This window comes from Hyperolius riggenbachi, chromosome 4 (assembly GCF_040937935.1).
Source record: "Hyperolius riggenbachi isolate aHypRig1 chromosome 4, aHypRig1.pri, whole genome shotgun sequence".
NCBI classification, from domain to species: Eukaryota; Metazoa; Chordata; class Amphibia; order Anura; family Hyperoliidae; genus Hyperolius; species Hyperolius riggenbachi.
Genome location: NC_090649.1, coordinates 64,237,635 through 64,264,462, shown reverse-complemented (window position 1 = coordinate 64,264,462; position 26,828 = coordinate 64,237,635). Strand labels below are relative to the sequence as shown.

The following is a 26,828-nucleotide window of genomic DNA, read 5'->3' as shown; positions in this document are numbered from 1 at the left end:
AGAAGCACAGTGCACACTTTTCCAGCCTGTCTAACTGCCGAGCCCGTTCTGCTAGACGGGATAATACACAAGTACCGGTAATAGTAATAATAATTATAATAATAGTCTTGGGAATGGGCATTGAATTCCATCAGCAATTCACATACAACATTTTAGCTGAAACTAGACAAGTTACTTAGTAGGTCAAGTAATGTTGTCCTGATGAAAATTGGCAAATATTAATGCCATGCTGTTGTTTTTCTCACCTTTAGATCTGAAGACTTGCTTGCCATGGCTCCTTTCCTCGTTCTTCTGCCCATCATTGCCTTTTTGCTTTTAGTAAAACTTTATAGCAAACAACAGAAAAACAAAAATTACCCTCCAGGGCCCACGCCTCTGCCCCTTATTGGAAGCCTGCACCTGGTGGACCACAGCAAGCCTCATAACTCATTTATGAAGGTAATCTTTAACATATGCTCTTAAAGAGAGTCTGAAGAGAGAATAAATCTCGCTTCAGACCTCATACTTAGCAGGGGCATGTGTGCCCCTGCTAAACCGCTGCTATCCCGCGGCTTACCGGGGGTCCCTTCACCCCCAAACCCACCCCCGTACAGAGCGGAATCTCTTCCGCATAGAGGCAGGGCTAACCGCCGCAGCCCTGCCTCATGCACGTCTATCAGACGCGTATCTCCGCCTCTCCCCCGCCCCTCTTAGTCTTCCTTCACTGATAGACGCGCTGAGAGGCAGGGCTGCAGCCGTTAGCCCTGCCTCTCGGAGCAGCAAAATCTACGACCAATTTGGTCGTTGATTTTGCGGGGGGAGGTTTGGGGGAGAAGGGACCCCCATTAAGCCGCGGGATAGCTGCGTTTTAGCAGGGGCACACGTGCCCCTGCTAAGTATGAGCTCTGAAGCGAGATTTATTCTCGCTTCAGAGTCTCTTTAAGTAGATATTCTCAGCATGAAAATAGAGCTCCTGGCTCCATGCTGGAATGACAGAAGATGAGTAGAAGACTACTAGGACTACAAGCACTAGTGTCTAGCCGCTTGAAGTTTGACAATTATCTTAAAATTTTCTACTTCCTTTCATTGCCTCGCCTCACCCCACTTGAGGAAGATAAAGGTGCTCAAATTCTACCATGAGAGATTGTTTCTGATTGAATCTGATCAGAGGGGGGATGTATTGCTATTATAGTGCACACAGATTTCCAGCATCAAATCTAGTGGGAATCTGTGCAGCTGCTTCTGCCCAGGGCTAGGCTGAGGCAGAGGCAAGAGAGGCTTCAGCCTCAGGGCGCAGTGTAGGAGGGGTACACAACTCAATCAGCTATCATTCCCCTATTGTGTTTGAAGCAGAGAGAAATAAGGAAAGGGGATACATAGCAGTGACTGCAGGCCAGATAACTAGAGATTAAGGCGTTGGGGGCCCTGGGGCACCTCTTAGTCTAATAGCAATCAGTGTGTGATGGCTGGGGTGGGAGGGATGGAGGAGCGCACTTTGGTGTCTCAGCCTGGGGTGCAAGAGGACCTTGTCCCGGCTCTGCTTCTGCCCGCAGGGCTCCCCCACATTTCCCCAGTGTGAGCTGTACTCCTTGGACCCGTGATGAGTGTATGCAGAGGTGCTTAGCTTAAGCTTACCAATCAACTGGTGCTCCTCCTCCACCACCACCTTAAGTGACCAAGGTCATCAGCACACCAGCCTTAGTTTTAAATGCAACACACACTGTATTGTGCACTGTTCCACATCAGGTTCCGACAATTGTTTCGGGGTCAATGCAGGGTCCTCCTTTCTCTAGGCATGTGGTATAATGCAAACACACAGATAACACTTTATATACCATCTAGATAAATCTCCAAACCCCACCCCAAATCAGACAGCGAGTGACATCATCACTGACAAAGTGTGTGTTGCTAAAACTAAGGCTGGTGTGCTAATGACCTTGGCTACTTATGATTGAAATGTGACATTGCCTTCATCACAGTATCAAGCACCCAGCACCTGATGGTGCGGCTGCTTCCCTTCACACTCACTCCATCACCGCCTGGCGCCTGTACCCCGTAACCTGGTGGTACTTGTGTGAGCTTGTACATGCCATCAAGGCATGGGGTACAGGCGTCCGGCGGTGATGGGGAGAAGACGTGGGACCCAGGAGGAGCACACCAATGGACAGGTACGCTTAAAGGGAATCTGAAGTGAAAGTTAACCTATGAGATAATGAATTATATGTGTAGTACAGCTAAGAAATAGAACATTAGTAGCAAAGAAAAGACTCTCATATTGTTTCCAGTACAGGAAGAGTTAAGAAACGTCAGTTGTTATTTATACAAAAGAGCACCTCTGAGCTTTCCAACCCAGCTTGAGCCGAAGGCAGTGCTGTTTTCTGAAGCACTTATACATTACAAAAACAGTGAAAGACAGCTTCCGATAAGATTTTAGTGCAGGGAAGTTCAAAGGGTTTTTAGCTCTGCTCAGTTTCATAGTTTAAAATAGAGACTGTAGTTTGTAAACTGCAAATATGACAGTCTGATGCAATGATATAAAAAAAAAAGCTATATAGTTGAAAATAATTACTGAAAATAAAAATATGAGAGTCTTTTCTTTGATACTAACAATCCCTTATCGTACTGCACATTCAATTAATTATATCATACTTTTTTTTTTTTTTCGCTTAAGTGTCACTTTAAGCACCGCTTCCACAGTCCGGGGATACATATTACACAATGGGGTGAGACTGGCAGTATTCACAATTTCATCGTGAAATTGAATACTGCTACCGTTGCACACCCAACCGAGCCCTTTAAAGTGAGATCTTTCCAGCATGCCGGATCAATAATTTCCATAAATTTAAACCAGAAATTGATCTACAGTATATGATAATCTGACAGACACATTGTAGCATTGATCTCTACAAGATTCTACGGTTAGACCTCATGAGGAAGGTCACACCTTTTGTATGACTAGAACGCCTAAAAGGAGGACAAGCCAAGATGGTTGGACATTGTGCTCCTAACGTATGGGTCGCCAGGAAATGATGGAGAGAAGAAACAGGACACAAGACAAGGCGCACCAGCAGAATGATGAGCTATACACCACTACAACACTCATGGGCTCAGGCAGTGTCGGACTGGGAGGTGGTAAAGCTGAGGAAATCCACTGACTGGCCAAGCAGCCAGTGGGCCCCACAGTCACACGTCTTCACAGCAGTTGGTTGCTCTTACTCCTCCCCTTCGAGCTCTCTGGTGCCTTTTCCATGTCTGCTTTGACTTCTGCTGCTTCCTTGTTAGATGAACGTATCATTTGTTTCCTTGTTTTTCTAGTTATCAGAGAAGTACGGCTCGGTGTTCAGCATCCAGCTGGGTTTGGACAAGATGGTTGTGTTGTGCGGTTATGACACTATAAAAGACGCTCTTATCAATCATGCCGAGGCATTTTCTGCCAGACCAGAGACTCCATCAATTGTGAAAATATCAAAAGGATACGGTATATTTTTTTATTGTTAAAAATCATTAAACATACTGTATATTATTGGTATAGTTTTACTATAAAATAAATTCCAGAAATAGAAATCACCATCAATGTTAGAAGGAACCTATAGGGTGGAGTGGTGGTGGAGTGGATAGCACACTTGTCTTGCAGCCAGTGGCATAGCTAAGGAGCTGAGGCCCTCTCAAACATCTATTCATCAGAACTGATATGGTGCGTGATGGAGTTTATAGGTGCCCCCCTATTTCCTCCCACATCCCAAAAACATAACACCCCCCCCCATTTTTGTACCTATTTAGTGTTGTTCCAACCTGTAATTTCAATGTCTTTTAATTTTGTTTTATTTGATGGATATGTACAAAATAGTCTAGCTTTGTGAAGTGAAATGAGAAAATTACAGTATAAAAACATTTTTTTTTAAATTAAAAATTTAAAATTGCATTGTGCATAAGTACTAACCTCACCCTCTCTGCCTTGAAGCCCCTAAAAAGTCCTGATGCAACAAATTACATTCAAAAGTAACAATTTATGAAATGAAGTCCACCTGTGTGAAATATAATTGTCATGATCTTTCAACATAAACACACCTTTTCAGAAAGGCCTTACAGGCTTTAAAGCGGACCCAAACCACACATTTTTTTTAATTCAAAATATTTAGTTGCACCACTCTGACACATACAAAGATAAATAAACACTCCTTCAAGCCTATGAGCATTTCAGTGCATGCTTTTCACCCTTCTCTTTTCATAACTAGGGCTATACTGGGGGCAGCCATTAGCAATTCCTCCATTGCCGGACACCATCTACTCCACCGGATTTTGTCCCGGCAATTTGAAAGGAAGGGGAGGGGTTCCTCCAATAAATGTAAAATATTTTATATTTGTCATCATGCAGCTGAAAAAAAGCTGCTATTTATTATTATAATTTAGAAAATAGATTTTATTTCTGAAATCTTGTATTTTTAATTTGGGGCCACTTTAACACCACTAAGCAAGTGGCTTTGCACCATGAGCTCTCCAAACAAGTCTAAGTCAGGGTAGTTAAGGAGTACAAGTCAGGGTTGGGTTCACTGGCATAACAATAGGGGATGCAGCCCCTGCATCTGCGGGGGGGCTCAGGGCCATTTTGGGGGGCAGGAGGGGTCACAGCATGAGAGGAAAGCAAGGCCACACATCGGCAGGGAGGAGGGACAGTCCCCCCCTTACCTTGGACTATCCCCTAAGCGTGCTTCCCTCCTGCATCAATCATCAGTGGCAGCAAGCGGTGGGCAGGAACACATACCTCCATCCACGCGCCGGAGGTTCCGATCTCTAAGTGTCTGGCATGATTTGCTGTTTAAACAGGAAGTAGCATGAGGCACATAGAGATGGACCTTCGCGGCGACCCCTCCTGCCCCCAAAATGGCCCTGAACGGGCCCCAGAGGGGGGGAGCCCATCCAAATTTTTGCAGGGGGGCCCTGTGATTTCCAATCATGCCCCTGTTGGGTTTTAAAAAAAAATATCTAAAGCTTTGAAAATTCCCCCGAAGCACAGTCAAATCCATTATCTTCAAATGGAAAAAACATGGTACCACAACAAACCTGCCAAGAGATAGATTCCCACCATAACTCACTGACCGGGCAAGGAGGGCATTAATTAAAGAGGCAGCAAAAAGACCAAAGGTAACCCTGCAGGAGTTACAGAGTTCCACACCAGATATGGGAGTATCTGTCAATGGGACCACAATAAGCCATACACTCCTTACAGCTGGTCTTTATGGAAGAGTGGCCACAAGAAAAAAAAAAAAACATTATTTAGGGTAAAAATAAAAAGGCACATTTTGAGTTTGCTAAAAGGCGCGTGGGGATCTCCCCAAATGTATGGAGTAAAGGTGTATCAATCTGCCAGTGATTTGAGATTGGGATGGAGGTCCACCCTCGAGCAAGACAATGGTCCGAAGCATGCTGCAAAAGCAACACTCAAGTGGTTTGAGGGGAAACCTTTAAATATGTTGGACTTGCCTAGTCAATGTCCAGACCTCAATCCAATAGAGAATCTGGGGTCAGACTTGAATATTGCTGTTGTTCACAAGTGAAAGCCATCCTTTCAATTTACTGGATGTGTGCTCTGAGTTAGTGATTCACTAATTACAAGGTTTTTACCTTGAGCATTCTAATTTGTGTACCGGCCTTAAAAGACAACTGAAGTGAAAAAATATGGAGTCTGATGTATGTGTTTCCTTTTGTACAATAAACAATTGCCTGGCAGCCCTGCTGATTAATTTGGATGCAGTAGTGTCTGAAAAACACCATAAACAAGCATACAGCTAATCTTTTTTTTAAACAATAGTTTTTATTGATCGTCAAAACACACAGAGGTGTGTATGGTGAACAGAACATTTTGTAAGTACAAACAATGATAGAGAAGCAGATAGGTTAACATTTAAAGTACTTTATGGTAGTTAAAGTAATATGCCACGGTTCCTTCCATATTTCAGGCACTTCAGGAAAGTGGCTAGTTGAGTTCAGGGGTTTAAAGCCAAAAATCAGCCAGAAAAGAATAATCATGTATATTAGGATCTGAAAGGTTAGTACGCATATCGCCTTGGTGACCAAAAAGAGGAGGTACATGTATGGTATGCTGATTGTTATATATTGAAACTCACAAGTTTGATATCTTAGCAAAGGCTCTCCTGGCCGAAATGTTGTGTGATTTTAGGCCATGGTACGTCAATAAAATTTGCTATTATTGCTAAAGTCTAGGTACAGACCCAGTTATTTCTTCTTTTTGACTTAAAGAGACTCCGTAACGAAAATTGCATCCTGTTTTTTATCATCCTACAAGTTCCAAAAGCTATTCTAATGTGTTCTGGCTTACTGCAGCACTTTCTACTATCACAATCTCTGTAATAAATCAACGTATCTCTCTCTTGTCAGACTTGTCGGCCTGTGTCTGGAAGGCTGCCAAGTTCTTCAGTGTTGTGGTTCTGCTATGCACTCCCCCTTTCAGGACCCTCTCTGCACACTGCCTGTGTGTTATTTAGATTAATGCAGCTTCTCTCTGCTCTCTTATCTTTTACAAGCTGAATAAATCGTCCTCTGAGCTGGCTGGGCTTTCACATACTGAAGAATTACAGACAAGGGCAAAGCTGTTTGCAGAAAGAAAAGAGCAGCCTGAAACTTCAGTGCATGAGAGATGCAGGGGGAAAGAAACACACAAATGATCTCTTGAGATTCAAAAGGAAGGGTGTATACAGCCTGCTTGTGTATGGATGTATTTTCTATGTGTGGACATACTGTACATCAACCTACTTCCTGTTTTGGTGGCCATTTTGTTTGTTTATAAACAAACTTTTTAAAACTGTTTTTAACCACTTTTAATGCGGTGGGGAGCAGCGAAATCGTGACAGAGGGTAATAGGAGATGTCCCCTAACGCACTGGTATGTTTACTTTTGTGCGATTTTAACAATACAGATTCTCTTTAAATACCAGGGCTGGATTCTTATGAGCCTTTGAGAACTGCTTTCCAGTTATTGTCTGACCCAAATAGCTCATGGTGTCCCAGAACCACCAGGAGAGTACAGAGGTCTAAAAGAGACTAAAAAGCCCTCTTACCTCATTCAGGGCCGGATTTGGACTCTTTATTGACCAAGGCCACTGCCAGAAGCCGCCCTCCTTCAGCATAGGTAGCCAGATGACCCCTCTCTCCCACCTCCAGTATAGGTAGCCAGATAACTCTTTCCCCCCCCCTCCAGTTTAGATACTCTGATAACCCCTCTCCCCCTTTCCTCTAGTATAAGATGCCAGACCCTTCGCAAACCCTAATATAGATTGCTGCCCACCCGCCTTTGATCCTGTGGTGCCCTAGGCCATAGCCTATGTGGCCTTGGCTTAAATTTTTCCCTGACTTAATTATACCTTCTTGAAACAGGAGGTATTTGCAATAATTCAGCTTTAAGTGGCTTCCCGTGATGCATCATGCCAAAATAGACAAATCTGAGGAAAATTAGCTAAATTACAGCAGTTGTAACTATCTTTTTCTTGGTAGGTATTGCCTTATCTAACAGGGACGACTGGAAGATGATGAGAAAGTTCACTAATTCCACATTACGGGAATTGGGGATGGGAAAGAAGTCTATAGAGAGCAGAATTACTGCAGAGGCTGAATGTTTAATACAAAAATTTGCATCCTTTAAAGGTGAGTTGGTTTTTGTGTTTTTTCTTTTCCTAAATATGGTAGCAGGAAAAAAGGGCACCAGCTGAGGGTGGACAAAAAGGGGCCGCTAGAGACTCTAATGCAATTATTGTTAATATTTCGAAAAAAGCAGAAAAAAGGGCATCACGATAAATATCGTTAACATTAGAACATTGAAGTTTTTGAAGTATTTTATCATTTTAGAAGCTTGCAACGTTCAAGTTTTTGTCATATTATTTTGTTTGTATGTACAGACTTTACATTTTCCAAGATATTATGGTTTCTATGTGTAAATGGGTGTTTCTGCAGAGGGAGTGTTTAGGGTTAGGCACCACCAGGGGGAATGATTACGGTCAGGCATCCCCGGGAGGGGGTTAGTTTTATGGTTTCTATGTGTAAAAGCGTGTTTCTGCAGAGGGTGTGGTTAGGGTTAGGCACCACCAGGGGGAGTGGTTAGGGTTAGGTACCACCGGGGGGGGTGGTTAGGGTTAGGCGGCACCAGGGGAGAGTTCTGTGTGAAGATAGGGTTGGGTTAAGTTGTATTGTTGAATTACGGAATGATTTTTACCATTAATATCTTTTCGTTATTATTTCCCGGCTGTTTTTACAACAGTTTTTATTGTTAACCAAGTTTGACAATGATGTCTATCATTATCAGATTTCGTCATCCACCCACGCTATTTCTTTATCCAGCCGGGCCCCTATTTTCATGTGCATGAAAAAAGGGCGCAGTGAAAAAAGGGCCCGACTTGATAACGAAAATGGCACCAGTTGTTAACGAAATCTGATAAAAATAAAATCGTTGTCAAGCTTGGTTATCAACAAATACCATTGTAAAAACAGACGATAAATAATAACCAAAAGATATTAATGTTAAATATTGCTACATAATTCAACAATACAGCTTAACCCAACCCTACCCTCACACAGAACCCTCCCCTGGTGGTGCCTAAAACTAAAAACTCCCCTGGTGGCGCCTAATCCTAACCACCCCCCAGGTGGTGCCTAACCCTAACCCCCTAAGGTGATACCTAATCCTAACCACCTAACCCTAACCACCCCCCGGGTGTTGCCTAAAACTAACTGCCACCCGGGTGGTGCCTAACCCTAACTACTCCCCCTCGTTGTGCCTAACCCTAACCACTCCCTCTGCAGAAACACCATTTTACACATAAAAATGATAATACCTTTGAAAACGTAAAATCTGTACATATAAACGAAATAATATGACAAAAACTATAACGTTGCAAGCTTCTAAAACGATAACTACTCCAAAAACTATAATGTTCCAATGTTGTCTACGATATTTTTTGCGGCGCCCTTTTTTTTGCTTTTTTCACCGTATTAATGATAAGCGCATTAAAGTCTATGGCGGCGCCCTTTTCGTCCACCCCCGTCCTGTGCCCTTTTTTCTTACTCCTCTTTTTTCACTGCGCCCTTTTTTCATGCACACCTAAATATTATTGATGATTATTATTATTGATTTATAAAGCGCCAACATATTATCCTTAGAGATATTAATATTACATTTGGTGCTATGCCTACCATAGATCTAAAAGCAGAGTGTATACAAATCAAAGGACAGAGGTTCCCTCAAAAAACCGCACCACTCCAAAAATACCATTACAAAATCATCTTTATCCACAAAACAAAATTAAAAACAGTTAAAAACAAGTAACAAGGGCCGTGATATGGTACTTATAACAGAATACACTCATAAATAACAATAAATATCAGGCCAAATGGGCAAGTTCCCAAACCACAGGCTCTCAATTATAATATAATGTAATAAATAAACAGATGGCTGTGTGGAACAAAAAGGGGAACCACACAGCCCCATCAACAAGGATGGTAAATAGGAGGTAGAACCAGTACCTGTGTGATAAAGTGCATAAATATATTGTGCAAATAGGCAAACTGGTGAAACCAATTCATACTGTATATAGAAGTCCCATTAAAGGGAAAGATAGGATGTGCAAAAGCACATATAAAAGTGCAAGTGGGTGCATAGGATAGTGTAAGAATCATTGGCAGGAGAACAGGTGCTTATCTAAAGATCAGTATAGAAGGGAGATGTGGGACATGGCCTCCATCCATAAGCCAACGGATGGAGGCCATGTGTTTTTAATTTTGTTTTGTGAATAAAGATGATTTTGTAATGGTATCTTTGGAGTGGTGCGGTTTTTTGAGGGAACCTCTGTCCTTTGATTTGTGTATGATTTCTATATAAGTTCCTTTCTGCACACTCCCGTATTTCCCTTATAGAGGTAATTTTGGTTGATGGTGCTTGCCCAACTTGTGGTGCTCATTACTAAAAGCAGAGTGTTCATCCTGGGTGATTAAGTTGTAGAATGTAGGATTTTAAGGGCTTGCTTACACTAGATTAAAAGGTGAGAAAACAATTTACTATAATTTGCCATTTTATGGAGAGCAGCACTTTTTTTTAAGTTAAAGCATACCTAAAGCGACTTCAATAACTACATAACTGGTAAACTAAACATGTCCCTATGTAATTGGACACCTGTGACTGTAAAGCTGAATTTTGGCGCAACAGGTGCACTTAGTCAGTACAACAGACTGCAATGGAAAGTGCATCCATGGTGCATTTTTTTTTTGGGGGGGGGGGGGGGGGTGTTGTTAGTTTGGATGTGGGCACTCAGCTATTATCTGAGTAATTTGAGCAATGAATGCACAAAACAGTAATAAGCAGCAGGGATGGCAGTGAGATTAATTTTTCAGTAGTAAAAAAAGTGAGTGTTTAAAATCGGAAAAAAAACGATAGGTTTTGGACTAGTCCTTCTCCTCATGGGGGATTTTCAGGGTTTTCTTTGCTTTCAAAAGCATTTCCTGAGCACCAGTTGCTAAGTCTGACTACCAAAAAAGTAAGCTACCAGCCAGCCTCCCTGCTAACTATTTTGGCAGTTAGACTTAGCAACTGCCGTAAACAAATCACCCTCGAGGAGATAGACTGGTCCAAAACCAGTCGGTTCTGTCATATTTTACCTGCTTACTTTTTTTTATTTTTTACCTGTAGTGGTCCTTTAACTCATATATCAGTAGGCGTGGCAGCTCACAGAACGGCAATGAGCTACACTGTAGCCAAACTGATAAAGCGGCAGGAACGGCACTTAGATCTTTGTGAGTTTAGCTACACCTAACACAAACTGGCAGATTGGAGGGTCAACATTTGCTGCTGATATTCACATTAGTGCAGGTGTTAAAAAAAAAACGATGGTCAGAGTTTCTGAACAGTCTGGACATCACAGTGGCATAGTGGTTAGCACTCTCGCCTTGCAGCATAGGATTCTCAGTTCAGATCCCAGCCAGGGCACTATCTGCATGGAGTTAGTATATTCTCCCCATGTCTCTTACCCCCCACCCCCCCTCCCCAATCACGATACATACAGTGGGATGCGAAGGTTTGGGCAACCTTGTTAACTGTCATGATTTACCTCTATAAATTGTTGGTTGTTACAATAAAAAATGTCATAAAGGAGACACAGTGATATTTGAGAAGTGAAATTAAGTTTATTGGATTTACAGAAAATGTGCAATAAAATTAGGCAGGTAAATACATTTTATTGATTCCAAACTAATAACTAGAACTAATTTTTGGAACACAAATTGGCTTGGTAAGCTCAGTGACCCCTCACCTACATACAGTGAATCCAATTATGAGTAAGAGTATTTAAGGGGATCAATTGCAAGTTTCCCTCCTATTTTAATTTTCTCTGAAGTGTAGCAACATGGGGGTCTTAAAACAACTCTCAAATGACCTGAAGACAAAGATTGTTCACCATCATGGTTTAGGGGAAGGCTACAGAAAGCTGTCTCAGAGATTTCAGCTGTCTGTTTCCACAGTTAGGAACATAATGGAAGACCACAGGCTTAGTTCAAGTTAAGGCTCGAAGTGGCAGACCAAGAAAAATCTTGGATAGACACAAGCGACGAATGGTGAGAACAGTCAGAGTCAACCCAAAGACAAGCACCAAAGACCTACATCATCTTGCTGCAGATGGAGTCACTGTGCATCGTTCAACCATTCGGCGCACTTGACACAAGGAGATGCTGTATGTGAGAGTGATGCAGAGGAAGCCTTTTCTCCGCCCACAGCACAAACAGAGCCGCTTGAGGTATGCTAAAACACATTTGGACAAGCCAGCTTCATTTTGGAATAAGGTGCTGTGGACTGGTGAAACTAAAACCGAGTTATTTGGGCATAACAAGGGGCATTATGCATGGAGGAAAAAGAACACAGCATTCCAAGAAAAACACCTGCTACTTACAGTAAAATATGGTGGTGGATCCATCATGCTGTGGGGCTGTGTGGTCAGTGCAGGGACTGGGAAGCTTGTCAAAGTTGAAGGACGCATGGATTCCACTCAGTATCAGCAGATTCTGGAGACCAATGTCCGGGATTCAGTGACAAAGCTGAAGCTGCGTCGGGGCTGGAACTTTCAACAAGACAACGACCCTAAACACTGCTCAAAATCCACTAAGGCATTCGTGCAGAGGAACAAGTACAACATTCTGGAATGGCTATCTCAGTCCCCAGACCTGAATATAATTGAAAATCTGTGGTGTGAGTTAAAGAGAGCTGTCCATGCTCAGAAGCCATCAAACCTGAATGAACTAGAGATGTTTTGTAAAGAGGAATGGTCCAAAATACCTTCAACCCGAATCCAGAATCTCATTGATACCTACAGGAAGCATTTAGCAGCTGTAATGTCTGCAAAAGGAGAATCTACTAAATATTGATTTCACTTTTTTTTGTGGTGCCCAAAATTATGCACCTGCCTAATTTTGTTTAAACAATTATTGCACACTTTCTGTAAATCCAATAAACGTCATTTCACTTCTCAAATATCACTGCGTGCTTTGTGTGTCTCCTATGTAACATATTTAACTGACATTTTTTACCGTAACCACCAACGATATCTACAGGAAAATTATGATGATTAACAAGGTTGCCCAAACTTTCGCATCCCACTGTATATAGATACATGACAATGGTAGGGATTAGATTGTGAGCTGATCTAAAAAAAAAAAAAAAAAAAAGGATATTATGAACTGTACGTGTAGTACGGATAATTAGTAGAATATTAGTAGCAAAGAAAATAGTTTCATATTTTTATTTTCATTTATATCTTTTTTTATAACATTGCATCATTCTCTAATAATTGCAGTTTCCACATTACACTCCGCATTCTAAATGATTTCACAGAGCAGGCTGGTAAACTTTTGAACATTACTCTGTAGAAAAAAAGAAAATGCAGTGACAGACACTTGAGATAATACGCTTCAGAAGAAAGAGCTGTCTGCGATGTTGAAAGTCGGAGAGATCAGTTGCTCTTTTGCATTGATAACAACTAGAGTTTCTTAACCCTTCCTGTATTGGAAACAATTATAGACTCATATCTCTGCTGCTAATGTTTTATTTCTTAGATGTACTACATATACAAATCATTATATCATAAGTTTATTTTCACTTCAGATTCCCTTTAAGTGACAAGACAATATACGCATGCATGAAAAAAGGGCACCATGAAAAAAGGGCCCGACTTATTAACGAATTTGGTGCCAGGTATTAATGAAATTTGCTAATGAGAACCATTGTTGTCAAGCTTTATTAATGATAATTACTGTTGCATAAACAAATGAGAAATGATAACAAATAAATATTAACATTAAATGTTGTTACGTTTTTCTTCAATACTGGTTAACCCAACCCTACCCTCACACAGAACTCTCCCCTGGTGGTGCCTAAAACTAACCACTCCCCTAGCGGCGCCTAACCCTAACCACCCCCCGGTAGTACCTAACCCTAACCCCCCCGGTGGTGCCTAACCCTAACCACCCCCCTGGAGGTTCCTAACCCTAACCACTACCCCCTGTGTTGCCTAAAACTAACCGCCGCCTAGGTGGTGCCTAACCCTAACCACTCCCCCTGGTGGTGCCTAACCCTAACCACTCCCACTGCAGAAACACTTTTACATATACAGTATTAATAATAATAGCTTTGAAAACTTAAAATCTGTACTTATAATCCAAATAATATGACAAAAACTATACCGTTGTAAACTTCTAAAACGATAACTACCTCAAAAACTATAATGTTGTAATGTTATTAACTACGTTTTTTGCGGCGCCCTTTTTTCTACTTTTTTCGCCATATTAACGATAATTGCATTAAAGAGGAACTGTAACATGAAAAGATCCCCTGGGGGTACTCACCTCGGGTGGGGGAAGCCTCCGGATCCTAATGAGGCTTCCCACGCCGTCCTCCATCCGTCAGGGGTCTCGCTGCAGCCCTCCGTGGAGTCCGGGCAGTGGTGACGTCAATATTTACCTTCCTGGCTCCTGCGCAGGCGCTCTGACGGCTGTCGGCTCCGAACTACACGGAAATACCCGATCGCCGTCGGGTCTGCTCTACTGCGCAGGCGCAAGTTTCCTGCACCTGCGCAGTAGAGCGGACCCGAATGAGATCGGGTATTTCCGTGTAGTTCGGAACGAAAAGCCGCCACAGCGCCCCCGCTGGAGCCAGCAAAGGTAAATATTGAACTGACAGTCGGCACAGTCGCCGGCTGTTCGGAGGGCTGCGGCGAGACCCCCGTGGGACAGAGGACGGCGTGGGAAGCCTCATTAGGATCCGGAGGCTTCCCCCACCCGAGGTGAGTACCCCCCAGGGGATCTTTTTAATGTTACAGAGTCTCTTTAAAGTCTATGGCGGCGCCCTTTTCGTCCACCCTCAGCCGGCGCCCTTTTTTCCTGCTACCCAATATACTCTGTACAGTGATGTGGAAGATGTCAACGCTATATAAATAATGATAACAGTTTGTACTCCAAACAGAATACTGTTGTTGTCATGGCTACACGGGAATGACATTTTAGCTTACTATCGGATATGAAAGATTCTTAGCTGGCTGCATACTGTAATGTAAGGATAATATTTAGTAAGATTATGTTATAAAAAGATTTCATCACATCACTGTATTGATGATGAATGGTTTTATAACTAAAGCAGAACTTCCCTTTGACAGTAACTTTGTGCAAAAATGTACTTTCTGCTTTCAGGGAAACCCTTTGAAAATCCACCCATCATCAATGCTGCAGTAGCTAACATCATTCTAGCCATAGCCCTGGGACAGAGATACGGATACGATGATCCAGCTATACAGAAGTTCATACGTTTAGTAAAGGAATGTGTCAACGGCTTTGAAAATGTCATGACCAAAGTAAGTATGACCTGTAATGGGATGGATGGCCAGACAGTATCCCGCTTAAAAAGATTCGGCTACAATTCACAAAGGGCTGTTTGATAACAAAAAATAATTCAGGTTGGCAAAATACTGCACTCAGTATTCTAGGCTTTTTTGCAAATTCCCAAAGATTTTCACAGGTGCGCTAGAAGTTTGGTAATTTACACAAAAATGTTGCTTCAATTCACCTGTTTGGTATGTAGTGGAACGTGGAGTAGGTTTCTGCAGTAAGCTGTGCGGACTGCTCTGCATCAGCTATTTGTGTGTCAGCTAGCGAGGAAAAGGCTTTCTGCATTGTACAGGTAGTCCCCGGTTAACGAACGAGATAGGGACTGTAGGCTCGTTCTTAACCTGAATCCATCCTTAAGTCGGGACGCTGTGCTATCTCTGTCCCCTGTGCTTCCAGTGGCCCCCTCTGTGTTTCTCGTGCCCCCCCCCCTCTGTGTCTCTCGTGCCCCCCCCATGTTTCTCGTGCCCCCCTCTGTGCCTCTGTGCCCCCTAATGCAAAGTATGAGCAGCGGAAGGCGCAACAAGTCTCACCTGCTTCCAGGGCAGTTCCGGGCCAATCAGCGGCGTCCTCTCACCCCTCAATGTTCCTTCCGGCGGCTTCATTAGCGTCGCATACTGACACAGTTAGAAGGAGCCCCCTCGGCTCTGATTTCTTCATTGCGCGATGCTAGTGAAGCCGCCGGAAGGAACATTGAGGGGTGAGAGGATGCCGCTGATTGGCCCGGAACTGCCCTGGAAGCAGGTAAGACTTGTTGCGCCTTCTGCTGCGCATACTCTGCATTAGGGAAGTTGGTACTAGAGGTAGTCCCCGGGCTGCGTGACATCATCGCGGCGGGTCGGCGGGCGTTCGTATCAGCAGGTCATTCGTAAGTCAGGCGTTCGTAACCCGGGGACTACCTGTATTAGATGTGCTTACATGATGCCACTAGAAGCCACTCTTCTGTGTACCACTATATAGATCTGCACATCTAAAGTGATGCAGAAAATCATCTTTGAATGTCTCCTTTTACTGCTCTGCCTTTCTGAAGTCCCACCCGCAAGTGTACCGGATCAAATGGGGTGAGAAGCAAGAGGGAGAGGCTCTTCCTATTGGCTCTCGGCTGTCATCTTTCCTGGCTTTACCACATGTTCATATTTTTGTGAATTGACAGTTACTGACATGTGTTGAGGTGTGTTGAGCTATTTACTGAACAAGACGGTAATTTACAGTACCTTACTGGTCGGAAATTCCAGCTTGCCATACGGTAACAGCTTTAGTGAATTGACATTTCACTATATGTGAACTGTTCTTTGAATTATCGCATGCGGTAATGCTTTGTGAATCGTAGCCTTGTAAGTTACGGCAGGGCTGATAGTTTAAACCAGAATCAATTGTAGTGGAATATCAATCCCACTGTGTGTAATACAATTGCTTCAATAGCAAAGCCAAAGTTGTGTCCTCTCCTTTTTTGACTAGTCACTAAGGAGATGTTTGCCAGGTCTGGACATGAGCACCAGCTGCACTTACCTAAGAGTTGGTTCACACCAGGGCAGGGACGTTTCTAGCCTTTTTGTCACTCCAGGCAAGAAGTCCTATGTCACCCCCCCAAAAAAACCAAAAAAAAACAAAACACACACACACACTAAAGAATATACATACTTCCCAATCTTTTGAGATGAGAAAGGGGGACACTCAAGCAACGCCCCTCCCACACCCCTAGCACAACCCTAGATATGCATACCATAAAGATTTCATAAGTAAAATATGTTGTTTTATAATTCAAACCCAGTGGTCCTTTCTATCCTGGTTATTTTTTTTAATATTAACATTTGGAAATAAGACATGCATCAATTTAAAGGATAGAAATAAAGTTTAGAGTCAATTAAACATTTTCAGTATAAAAAATACATATATTTACATGAATCTGTACATGGGTCCTGAAAGAGGAACAAATGAGGATGAAAGAGGAACAGAGGGATTGGGTCCCCAAAGAGGGACTGTCCCTCCAAAAAAGTAGAGTGCAGCAGAAGCTGTGCGCTTACCTCTCCGCTGCAGTCCAGTGCTGTGCTTCCGCCCAGGGGTGTAACTAGACTTAATAAGGCCCCCCTTCAAAAATGATAGCATGGGGCACACTTGGTCCCTGAACCCCATGAGGTTCATTTGATCGGGAGCTGGTCATAGGCAAACGCAGGGGGGGGGGGGGGGGGGGTATTACGGCTGCCCAGAATCCTCCCTCAGACCAGGGCCAGTGCAGTGTCTGGGAACAGCAGAAGTTGAGACACCAGAATATCTGCAGGTATCCTGCAGAATCAGAATCAGAATCAGAATTTATTTCGCCAAGCACGGTTGGACCGTGCCCGGAATTGGATTTGGCACATTGATTGGCATAGAGATAGTAATAATACATAATACAATAAAACAGACAAGATGATACAGAGTAGTACAACAGAACACGAGCAATGCAACAGAACAGGAGTAATACAGTATTTGCAGTAGCACAATTGCAGGTATATCAGGAATAACAGTGTGTAGCAGTGGATAGTGATTCTAGTGCAACCAGGCAAAGCAGTAAGCAAGAGCCGCCGCAGCCGAAGTCAGGTATAAGTCCGTAGATGGCAGCAGGGTGGGGGGGTCAGAGGAATGGGAAGAGTTCAAGAGTCTAACGGCTGTGGGAAAAAAAGTGTTCATGCGCCTGGTAGTCTTGGCAGGGTTGGACCGGAACCTCCGGCCCAGTTTGAGTCGACTGAAAGAACTGTGACCCGGGTGAGAGGGGTCGCCCACAATTTTCAATGCTCTATTACGCAATCTGGTGTTGTAGATGAGATCTAGAGGGGGGAGGGGTTTTCCAATGATCCTCTCCGCTGAGCTGATGACCCTCTGGGGTTTATATCTGTCGCTGGCGGTGCAGCTAGCGAACCAGACCAGGATGGATGAGCAGAGGACTGACTCAATTGTAGCAGAGTAGAAGGACCTCAGAAGTTCATGGGCCATACCGAACTTCTTTAGTTGGCGAAGGAAGAAGAGTCTTTGTTGTACAGAGCACGGAGCAGCTCTGGGGAATCAGGTATGAGCACTGCCCTGTGCTCCTGCTGGCTGAATGCTTCACTTTCCCCTTCATTTACAATGTCGACTGTCCTCATTATTATCTGTATCTGTTATTATCTGTATCTGAACTGCTCCTGACCGATCCCGTTGTCGATCGGAAGCAGATAGGTCATTTAGGAAATAATTGTCAGCTTCTGTCAGTTGGATGAGAAATTGCATTATGTGTACCCAGCATGATGTCTGACCATATTATTATACTGTATTGTGCATGGCTCAGGGAGACCGTTCAGGAATCCCCTCCTTGAAAGCCCTGGGTTTGCCCCTGCTGGTGAACGGAAGCAGAGTGTTCTGCTGTGAAGCAGTGTCTGGAAGCAGGAAAAAAATTACAGACACTCCCGCTACTTGCTAATCTGCATGGTGGGAAAAGGTGGCGTGGATGTTTTTTGTGAGCGAACGGGGAAGTTTTTTGCTAATTTGCTGCACTTGCAGTTGGGGAGAGGGAGGAGGAGAGGCCCCCAAAGCCTCTGGGCCCCCCTGCGATGGCAGGGGTCGCAGGGGTGGCAGAGCTGGAACAAGGTCCTCCAGCGCCCAAGGCTGAGACAGCAAAGTGCGCCCCTCCATGCCTGCCTCCCCAGCCGTCACACACTGATTGCTATTAGACTAAGAGGCGCCACAGGGCCCACAACCTCCCCAACATCTTAATATCTAGTTATCTGGCTTGCAGTCACTGCCATGTATCCCCTTTTATTATTTCTTTCTGCTTCAAACACAATTAGGAATGGCAGCTGAATGAATTTTGCGCCCCCTCCTACACTGCGCCCTGAGGCTGGAGCCTCTCCAGCCTATGCCTCGGCCCGGCCCTGGGTGATGGTTACACTCATGCTTCTGCCTGTCTGCTCACCACTCACCCTAGTGCCCAGCACCTCCTACTGCATATATTGTGATTTAACCTCCTTAGCGGTATGGACGAGCTCAGCTCCTCCATGACCACCGGAGGGCGCTGCTCAGGCCCCGCTGGGCTGATTTTCACAATTTTTTTATTCAAACACGCAGCAAGCACTATCCGCCGCGTAACTACGCCCCCCCCCCCCCCGCCGAGACCCCTGCACAGCCTAGCCAATCAGTGCCAGGCAGCGCTGCGGGGTGGATCGGAACGCCGGATGACGTCACGACGTCGATGACATTATACGATCGTCGCCGTGGCGACGGGGGAAGCCCTAAAGGGAATCCCGTTCAGAACGGGATTTCTTTACGGGTGAGTGCGCCGGCGGCGATCAGAGGGGTGGGAGGGATAGCTCAGGGAGGGGGGCATTATGTAGCTAGCGCTAGGCGAGGGAGGCACACAGAGCCAGATCATCCGCAAGGCAACTTAGGCAGGTGCCTAGGGCCTAGAGAGACTAGAGGCCCAGTTTATGCTAACCCCTAACAAATCTTGCCAAAAAAAGCTAGGTGGCCGCCAAGGGTGGGCCCAAAGTCGTTGCTTGCCTAGGGCACCATTTTACTTTAATCTATCTCTGAACACACAGGCAGACAGAAAGAGGCACAAACACCCATGGGGGCTTGGATTTTTTTGAAGTGTGGCTTAGCTGGAGAGCGGGACTTGGTTCAGGGTAAGGCTTAATTTAGGGAGATGGCACCCCCCAGGATCAATGGTACTCCAGGCAGTGGCCTGGAATGCCTATGCCTGAAACGCCCCTGCATCGGAGCAACTGAGATAAGCTTTCCAATCGCAGACAATCGGCTAGTGCTAGTGTAGTGAGTTGATTGTAGCTGTAGCTGTGTCCTAAAACAGAAAAAACAGGACTTACGTGGGGCTTCCTCAATCCCACTGTAGCCCATGAGGTCCCCGGCATCCTCCTGGCCCCCTCCACTGTCCCGCTGGCGGCTCCGGTAATGTGCCAACTTTGGGTTAAGTCCCATGTGTTCGCCCCCGCTGCATACCCGGCCGCAGTAAGAGTCCTGCACATGCGCGGTTATCTAAAGACTGAACCATACTGAAAACATATGCGCAGGGCTCTTACAGCGGCCGGCTTAATGACACGATGGGGATGCAGCGGGGGTGAGCATACACGACTTCACCCAAAGTCGGCGCATTACTGGAGCTGCCAGCGGGTCCTCAGAGGGGGCCAGGAGGATGCCGGGGACCTTGCGGGCTATGGTGGGCTCAAGGAAGTCCCGTTTTCTGTTTTAGGACAGCTCAGGTCCCTTTAAGCTTGGATGAATCTGCAAAAAAATGCACATTCATTCAAAAATCCCTCTAAAATCCAATAGCAAAATTGCAATCACTAGCAATTGCATTTTTTTAACATATTTTATTTGGTTTAAAGAAAATTACAAGACAGTAGCAAGTGGTAAAACTCCTGCAACCAATAGGGTGGTACATGGTACACGACAAGTCATGGTTAGCTTTACAATAATAATAGCAACCTGAACGAAAACAACTCAGTCCCCAAAATTCACCCCCCCCCCACCCCCTCCCCTTGGTCATACTCTCATCTCTAGAACAACAATGGGTGCTTTTGATAATGTCAAAGTCCAAACTAACTGGTTTAGCGACGGACTCGTAAGAAAGGTCAAGAATGACCATTTGTGATCTCAAGTCTGCCCCGTGAGCCATTTAATTGAGCTGTACAGTACCATCCAGTATACTTAACCTCCTTAGCGGTAACCCCGTGTAAGCCGCCGGAGGGTGCCGCTCAGGCCCTACTGGGCCCCCCCAGACCCCTTGCGCTGCCTGGCCAATCAGTGCCAGGCAGCGACGAGGGGTGGATCGGAACACCCGCTGACGTCACGACGTCGATGACGTCAGTGACGTCATCGCGATCGTCGCCATGGCGACGGGGAAGCCCATACAGGGAATCCCGTTCAGAACGGGATTCCCTGCAGGGTAAATGCGCCGGTGGTGATCGGAGGGGTGGGAGGGATAGCGAAGGGAGGGGAGAAGCATGTAGCTAGCGCTAGGCTAGCTAAATGCTTTAAAAAAAAATTTTTTAAAGTGCTGCGCTGCCCCCCTGGTGGATTTATTGTACCACCAGGGGGGTTAAAGTTCTCCATTAGCTTGTCTTTCTCAGCGGTGGAATGGGTAGATAAGATGAAGGCTTTCCAGGTCTTAAAAAAGTGTTTGGTGCATTTTTCCTTATGAATCAGGGCATCCAGTTTATCCAAGTTAAATAGGTAAGTCAGTTCCTCACGAACATTCCATACAGAAGGCACTGTTGCGTAAATCCATTTGTTGTAAATAACTTTTCTGGCAGCAATAATGGCCATGTGTGAAAGAAGGCCAATGCCCCTTGCAGGTTGTCTGGGTTTGGTGCTCGAATTTGTGTTGGGAACATTATAATTAAATAGCAACAAAGTTGGGTCAAGATCAAGCCTTATTTTGCACAATTGATGGATATAATCTAGTACCTGGTTCCAGAAGATTGTTATATGTGGGCATGACCATATACAATGAAGAAGATTGGCCTTGGGTAAATGGCATTTAGGACAATTTGGTTTGTAGTATGAGGGAGGGTTTATATATTTTATATCAAAAGCATATTTTTCTCTGTGTATAAGTTGGATGTGAGATTCCCTCCATGTTTCCCCACTATAAGTTTTCTGGATACCCCTAGACCCACAAGAATTTTGTTTCCTATGTCTGGATCGTCTGATTCCCTACTCCAAGTCTCGAAATCTGAATTCGCTTTCCTTGATTGGATTAGTAAATCCCTACTCTGAAGGCCGGATTTGAGTTGGGATAGTGAGATCTTAGGAAGATGTGGGGAGAGGAAAGTATCCATGTCATTAATTTGTAATAAATGGGTGAGGTTTTTAAGATTGCTTTGGATATGAGATCTTATTTGTAGGGATGCTCATTCGGATTCCGTGGAAATGCAATTTCCGAAATTCTGATCGGAAATTGCATTTCCGCATCGGAATGCGGAAATCGGTAATACAAGTGCGGTAGGCGGATTTCCGCCGAAAATAGTGGAAATTCCACCCGACTTTAACATCGATTTTCTCAAAAACGATAAGGTCTTTTTTAAAAATTTGTTTTTGCATCTTGTTCACAAGATTCAGTTTAATAAACCCTGAAAATCTGGTGTTTCTAGGACTTAGGGGGGCTTTGCTATTAACTGCTAAAGTCGGCGGATTTTTACTGTAATGTAAAATGCAGAAAATCTGCATCTGCCTATTTTCTGCATTTTACATTACAGTAAAAATCTGCCGACTTTAGTGGTTAATAGCAAAGCCCCCGTAAGTCCTAGAAACACCAAATTTTCAGGGTTTAATAAACTGAATCTTCTGAACAAGATGCAAAAAAAAGTTTTCAAAAAGAACTTATAGTTTTTGATAAAATTGATGCTAAAGTCGGGCGGAATTTCCGCGATTTCCGGTGGAAATTCCGCATTGGAATGCGGAAATTGGCAGCGGTAATTGGCAATGGCAGAATGCGGATTTACCGTGGAATCGGAAATTGGCATTTCCGACCGTCCCTACTTATTTGCCCATAATCTAGAAAGTGATGAGGTGGCAATGAAAATGTTTGTCTTATCTTAGGGATTGTGTGTAAACGTTTATTTCTTAAATCTATTAATTTCCCCAACTTAAACCCTTCTTTTCCCAATCAAGGAATCCCCTATGAGATAGGCTGGCCGGAAAACCAGGATGGCCCCAGAAAGATGTGAATTTCGTAATTAAGTAAGAGACATGGAATTTTTTACATACTTCCTTCCATGTTGCGATCGTATCACACATTAGTTTGCTACGTTTTACCCGGACGGGCAGAGTAGAGAATTTACTGTGAAGGAGGCCTGTAAGAGACCATGGTTCCGCATATGCTGCCTCTAATTTGTAATTGGAGTACAGTATATGCTTGTGCCATTAATCCAGTCCCTTTAATGTCTAATCATACACGCTAGATTATATGTCCTTATAGCATAAAAAATATCTTCTAAAAAAACGTCTTGCTAACATCTTAACAGAACTTAATGCTGAAAAATTAACAAAGTAAATCACCAGAATATTAAGCATATTACCCCTTCTCTGCCATCTCTTCAGCATCTAGAACCACGTGTGGGAAGGTAGCTTCTGCCTCGTGTGTCTTCTCAGGAGATTGGTAGGCTAGTGTAAACTATGAGCTTTCAGCTCCTACTTTTATAGCAATTGGATGCAATATGGCTGCCTAATCTGGAATTTCCCTAAATCCCAGGTTCTGATTGGCTGAAACTTTCATGTGTAGCTCGCTATCTTTGTTTTGAATACTGTAAATAGCTGACATTTAAAATAACCATAACAGATTTGTTTATAAACTCCTTAATTACCTTATCTTGTGAGAATTAACGTCATTTGGAGTGTTTGACATTTTGACATTTGATTAAAAGGTCATATTTGACGCAGTAAATAAAAATGGATGTCACCAGCCATCTTCTCTGCTGATTTGACTTATTTGACCCAGACATTGGGACTTTCAAACATTAAACAATGTCATTTTTAACGCATTTTTGATAATGTGTCCTTCTACTAATTAATTTGGAATGTGTCTGTTCTTTCCCAGACATAAGATTGGTCAGGTTGACACTGTAACACTGTAAAGAGTCTTTAGCAATTTAAGGCTTATTGAAACATACAGGGCTTCTAATATACTCATTAAAATATAAAGCTTATTATATAATTCTTAAAACAATTAATCATAGAATATATAATTGTATATTAAAACTTAATAATGTTCTATTATGAACAAATATATTTAATAATTTCAACCGGCAGATGTCACTATTCAATCATTTTTGACTAATTGGCAAAACCCCTTATATTGTTTTATATTTTATGAGGACTTTTCCCAAAACATAGCATATGTTATCAGCTACCAATGTTGAAACCTATTGCAATGTTCATACTTTTCATATTTTGACTTGCTCTGGCTGATAAATGTTATCTTTTCTTGCTGGCCTTGTAACATGTAAACAATCTTCTAGCTTACAAGTTAAAATAATCTTATAAAAGTTTTACTTTCTCTAACTATCACTGACAGAATCCAGCATTAAATGAAATTCAAAGTAATAGATTCTATTATAGATTTTAACAATAATTATTTCTTTCTTTAGGATATTTTAATATTTATATGTAATAATTTAATATTTATATGTAATAATAGAGACAATGTATATATATGACTGCTGCAGTAATGTGAATTTTTAACTTGTTTCTTTTCAGTCTTCACACAATACACTTATCTATAACCTTGACATTTGAAAGATGATTCTAACAAAGAATGCTTTAGCTTCTAAACTAAAATAATCTAATTAGTCTCACTGCCTGGAATATGCTGAGATGTCTTAGAGCAATATTTTAAAAAAGTACTCTAACTTTATAATTTACAATGACATTTTGCATAGAACATTGAAACTTAAAACACACACATATGACAGCTTTTCCTGTATAAAAATACTGCTAGAATTCTGACAGGTGCCTGATGTTAGGATATGATTATGACTGCCTCCCAGTATAAGGTAATATTCTGTAGATGTTCAGAATTAGTCTCAGTGTACTCCCAGAACCATTGTTGAAGCATTGCTTTGAACCCCTCATCCTCGTATAAATACGCCAGAAATTTCCATAGGATATCCGTTCCTCTTGGTAATATAGGGATTAGTGATAATTGAACTGGAGCATGGTCAGAGATCACAAGATCTAGTATTTCCACAGACTCAATCTGGTGCATCATAGATGGGGTTATCAAAAAATAATCTAATTGAGACCAAGTATCATGAAAGTAGAAAGTATATTGAGAGTCATCAGGATAAAGGGTTCTCCGAGAATCCACCAAATTTATCCCTGAGATGTAATCAGCAAATATTTTTTATTTCACTTGTGTTATGGCCCGTAGTGGAGTAATGCCTGACCTGTCTTCTTTTACATGCATTAATGAGTTAAAATCCCCCCCTTGAATTAGTCTGACTGGGTTTGCAGATAGTGTGTTGGAGAGGAGACTCATAAAAAATTGCTTATCTTCTATAGTAGGTGCATATACGCTCATTACATCATATTCCTCGCCTTGGACCCACAGTGGAATCCTTACCCATCTGCCCTCCTCATCAGTACTATGTTCCAGAATTTCCCCTTGAAAGTTTATGGATTAAAATTAGAACCCCAGATTTCCTCCCCTGCGCTGGCGAACCAAATACTTGCCCTACCCATGATTTCTTCATGTATAGAAATTGCTCCTGTGAGAGGTGAGTCTCTTGCAATAATGCAATCTCAGTATTTTTTTTTTTTTTAAGTGTCGTAGCAATAGTGAGTGTTTACCCGGTGACCTAAGGCATTTTTTACATTCCAGGATGTGAATTTTATAGACATTTTATCCTGGGTCAGGTGTATCGACTGCGAGTCCATATACAACATTTAACCATGATATACGAGAGTAGACCAAAAACACCCTCCCTCTCCCCTAACCCCTCAAAAAATTAACCAGCGGACATCCCCAACCTTAATAACTGTAGTATATTCTTTAACGTCCAGCCAGCCATGACAAAGGTCACGAAACATGTCACATTGGAGCTGCTTGAGGTCTGCAGGGATCTCATGATAAACCTTGTAGAAACTTAGTAAAAACCAAACTACAAAACAAACTACAAAACAAAACGACTTATCTTCTTCCCTGGAAGCATTTCACACTCCACTTCATCTCCAAGATGGCGCTGATCCCCTTTACCAGCCCAAACCCACATGTACCTGACTGTAAAGAGAACAGAGTGATGATCTAATGTTTTAAAGCAAACAGTCCTCTGTACACGTAGTATTAAAAAAAATGATGCAGTGCCCCCAACATCAGTTTTGATAATTCAACTTATCTGAAAGGCAGTTTCAGTCCGGATCACATGGAGGCGTAGATGGTTTGTAGGAATTAATAAATTGTATGGCCTCCTTGGGTACATGAAAAGTATGCTGTTTCTCCTTGTCATCCGTGATGGTTAATATGGCGGGATATTGCAGGGAGAATTTCAGCTTCATCTTGATGCATTGCTTGCAGGCCGGGTTAAACGCCTGTCTCTGTTTGGGATACCTCTGCAGAGTAATCATTGAAAAGGCGAATAGTAGCTCCTTGGAAAACAAGCGGGCCATCCAGTGCTCTGTAAGCTCTAAGTATGGCTGTTTTGTCAGCAAAGTCAAGATAGCATGTCATGACAATTCTCGGGGGTCGTTTGTCGCCCGCATTGCGTGGTGGTCCTACTCTGTGAGCCCTCTTCACCTCATATCCCTTCTTTAGGCCTAGTATCTTTGGTAGTGTTGATGCCACAAACTCGTGTAGGGCCTGGGCCTGCATTAACTCTGGTAGGCCTACCATTCTTAAGTTATTACGCCTGGAACGGTTCTCTAAGTCCTGTAGTTTAGAGTGTATTTGCTTGTTTTCTTCCATTTGGGACTTAGTTCTATCCTCTACACTTATTTTAAAATCCTCCAGACTCTGAATTATATCTTCTGCCTGTGTAAGTCTGGTCTCTTGCTTTTGAATCTGCCTCTGTATATCATGGAGGGCGCAGTCGAGCGCTGCTTGTATTGTGGAGTGTAACTCCGGCTTCAGCGTCTTTACTACCTCCGCTGCTATCTTTTTGTAATCCACTACATGTGGTGAACACTCACCTCCGTTTTGAGAGTCTCCTCCGGCGTCCAAGTCCTCCTGTTGAGGGTCGCTTACCCACTCTGGGGAGCGATTCTCGCTGTCTGCATATGACGGAGAACCACTGGGCGCCATCTTGCCTTCCTCCACCTTCTCACTTTCATTATTCCTTTTGCGGCCAGACCGCATAACGTAGCGGTCCACGAGTGGTGCTGGACAAGGCAGGTGAGAGTTTGTTAGCTGATCGCCACTCGCTGTGAGGTGTGGGGGCACCATAGCTGTGACACAGGCCAGTTAGG

General features: G+C 43.3%; 1 protein-coding gene across 1 annotated transcript in view; it reads left to right on the top strand.

Moving 5' to 3' along the window:
• Positions 1 to 373: 373 nt before the first annotated feature.
• Positions 374 to 26,828, top strand: part of LOC137571250 (cytochrome P450 2B11-like) — a 55,152-nt gene continuing 28,697 nt past the window's right edge. Inside the window, exons 1-4 of the mRNA XM_068280125.1 lie at positions 374 to 438; positions 3,295 to 3,457; positions 7,488 to 7,637; positions 14,709 to 14,869. Coding sequence (XP_068136226.1) covers positions 433 to 438; positions 3,295 to 3,457; positions 7,488 to 7,637; positions 14,709 to 14,869 — 480 coding nt within the window. The 5' untranslated portion in view covers positions 374 to 432. The remainder of the gene's footprint in view (positions 439 to 3,294; positions 3,458 to 7,487; positions 7,638 to 14,708; positions 14,870 to 26,828) is intronic.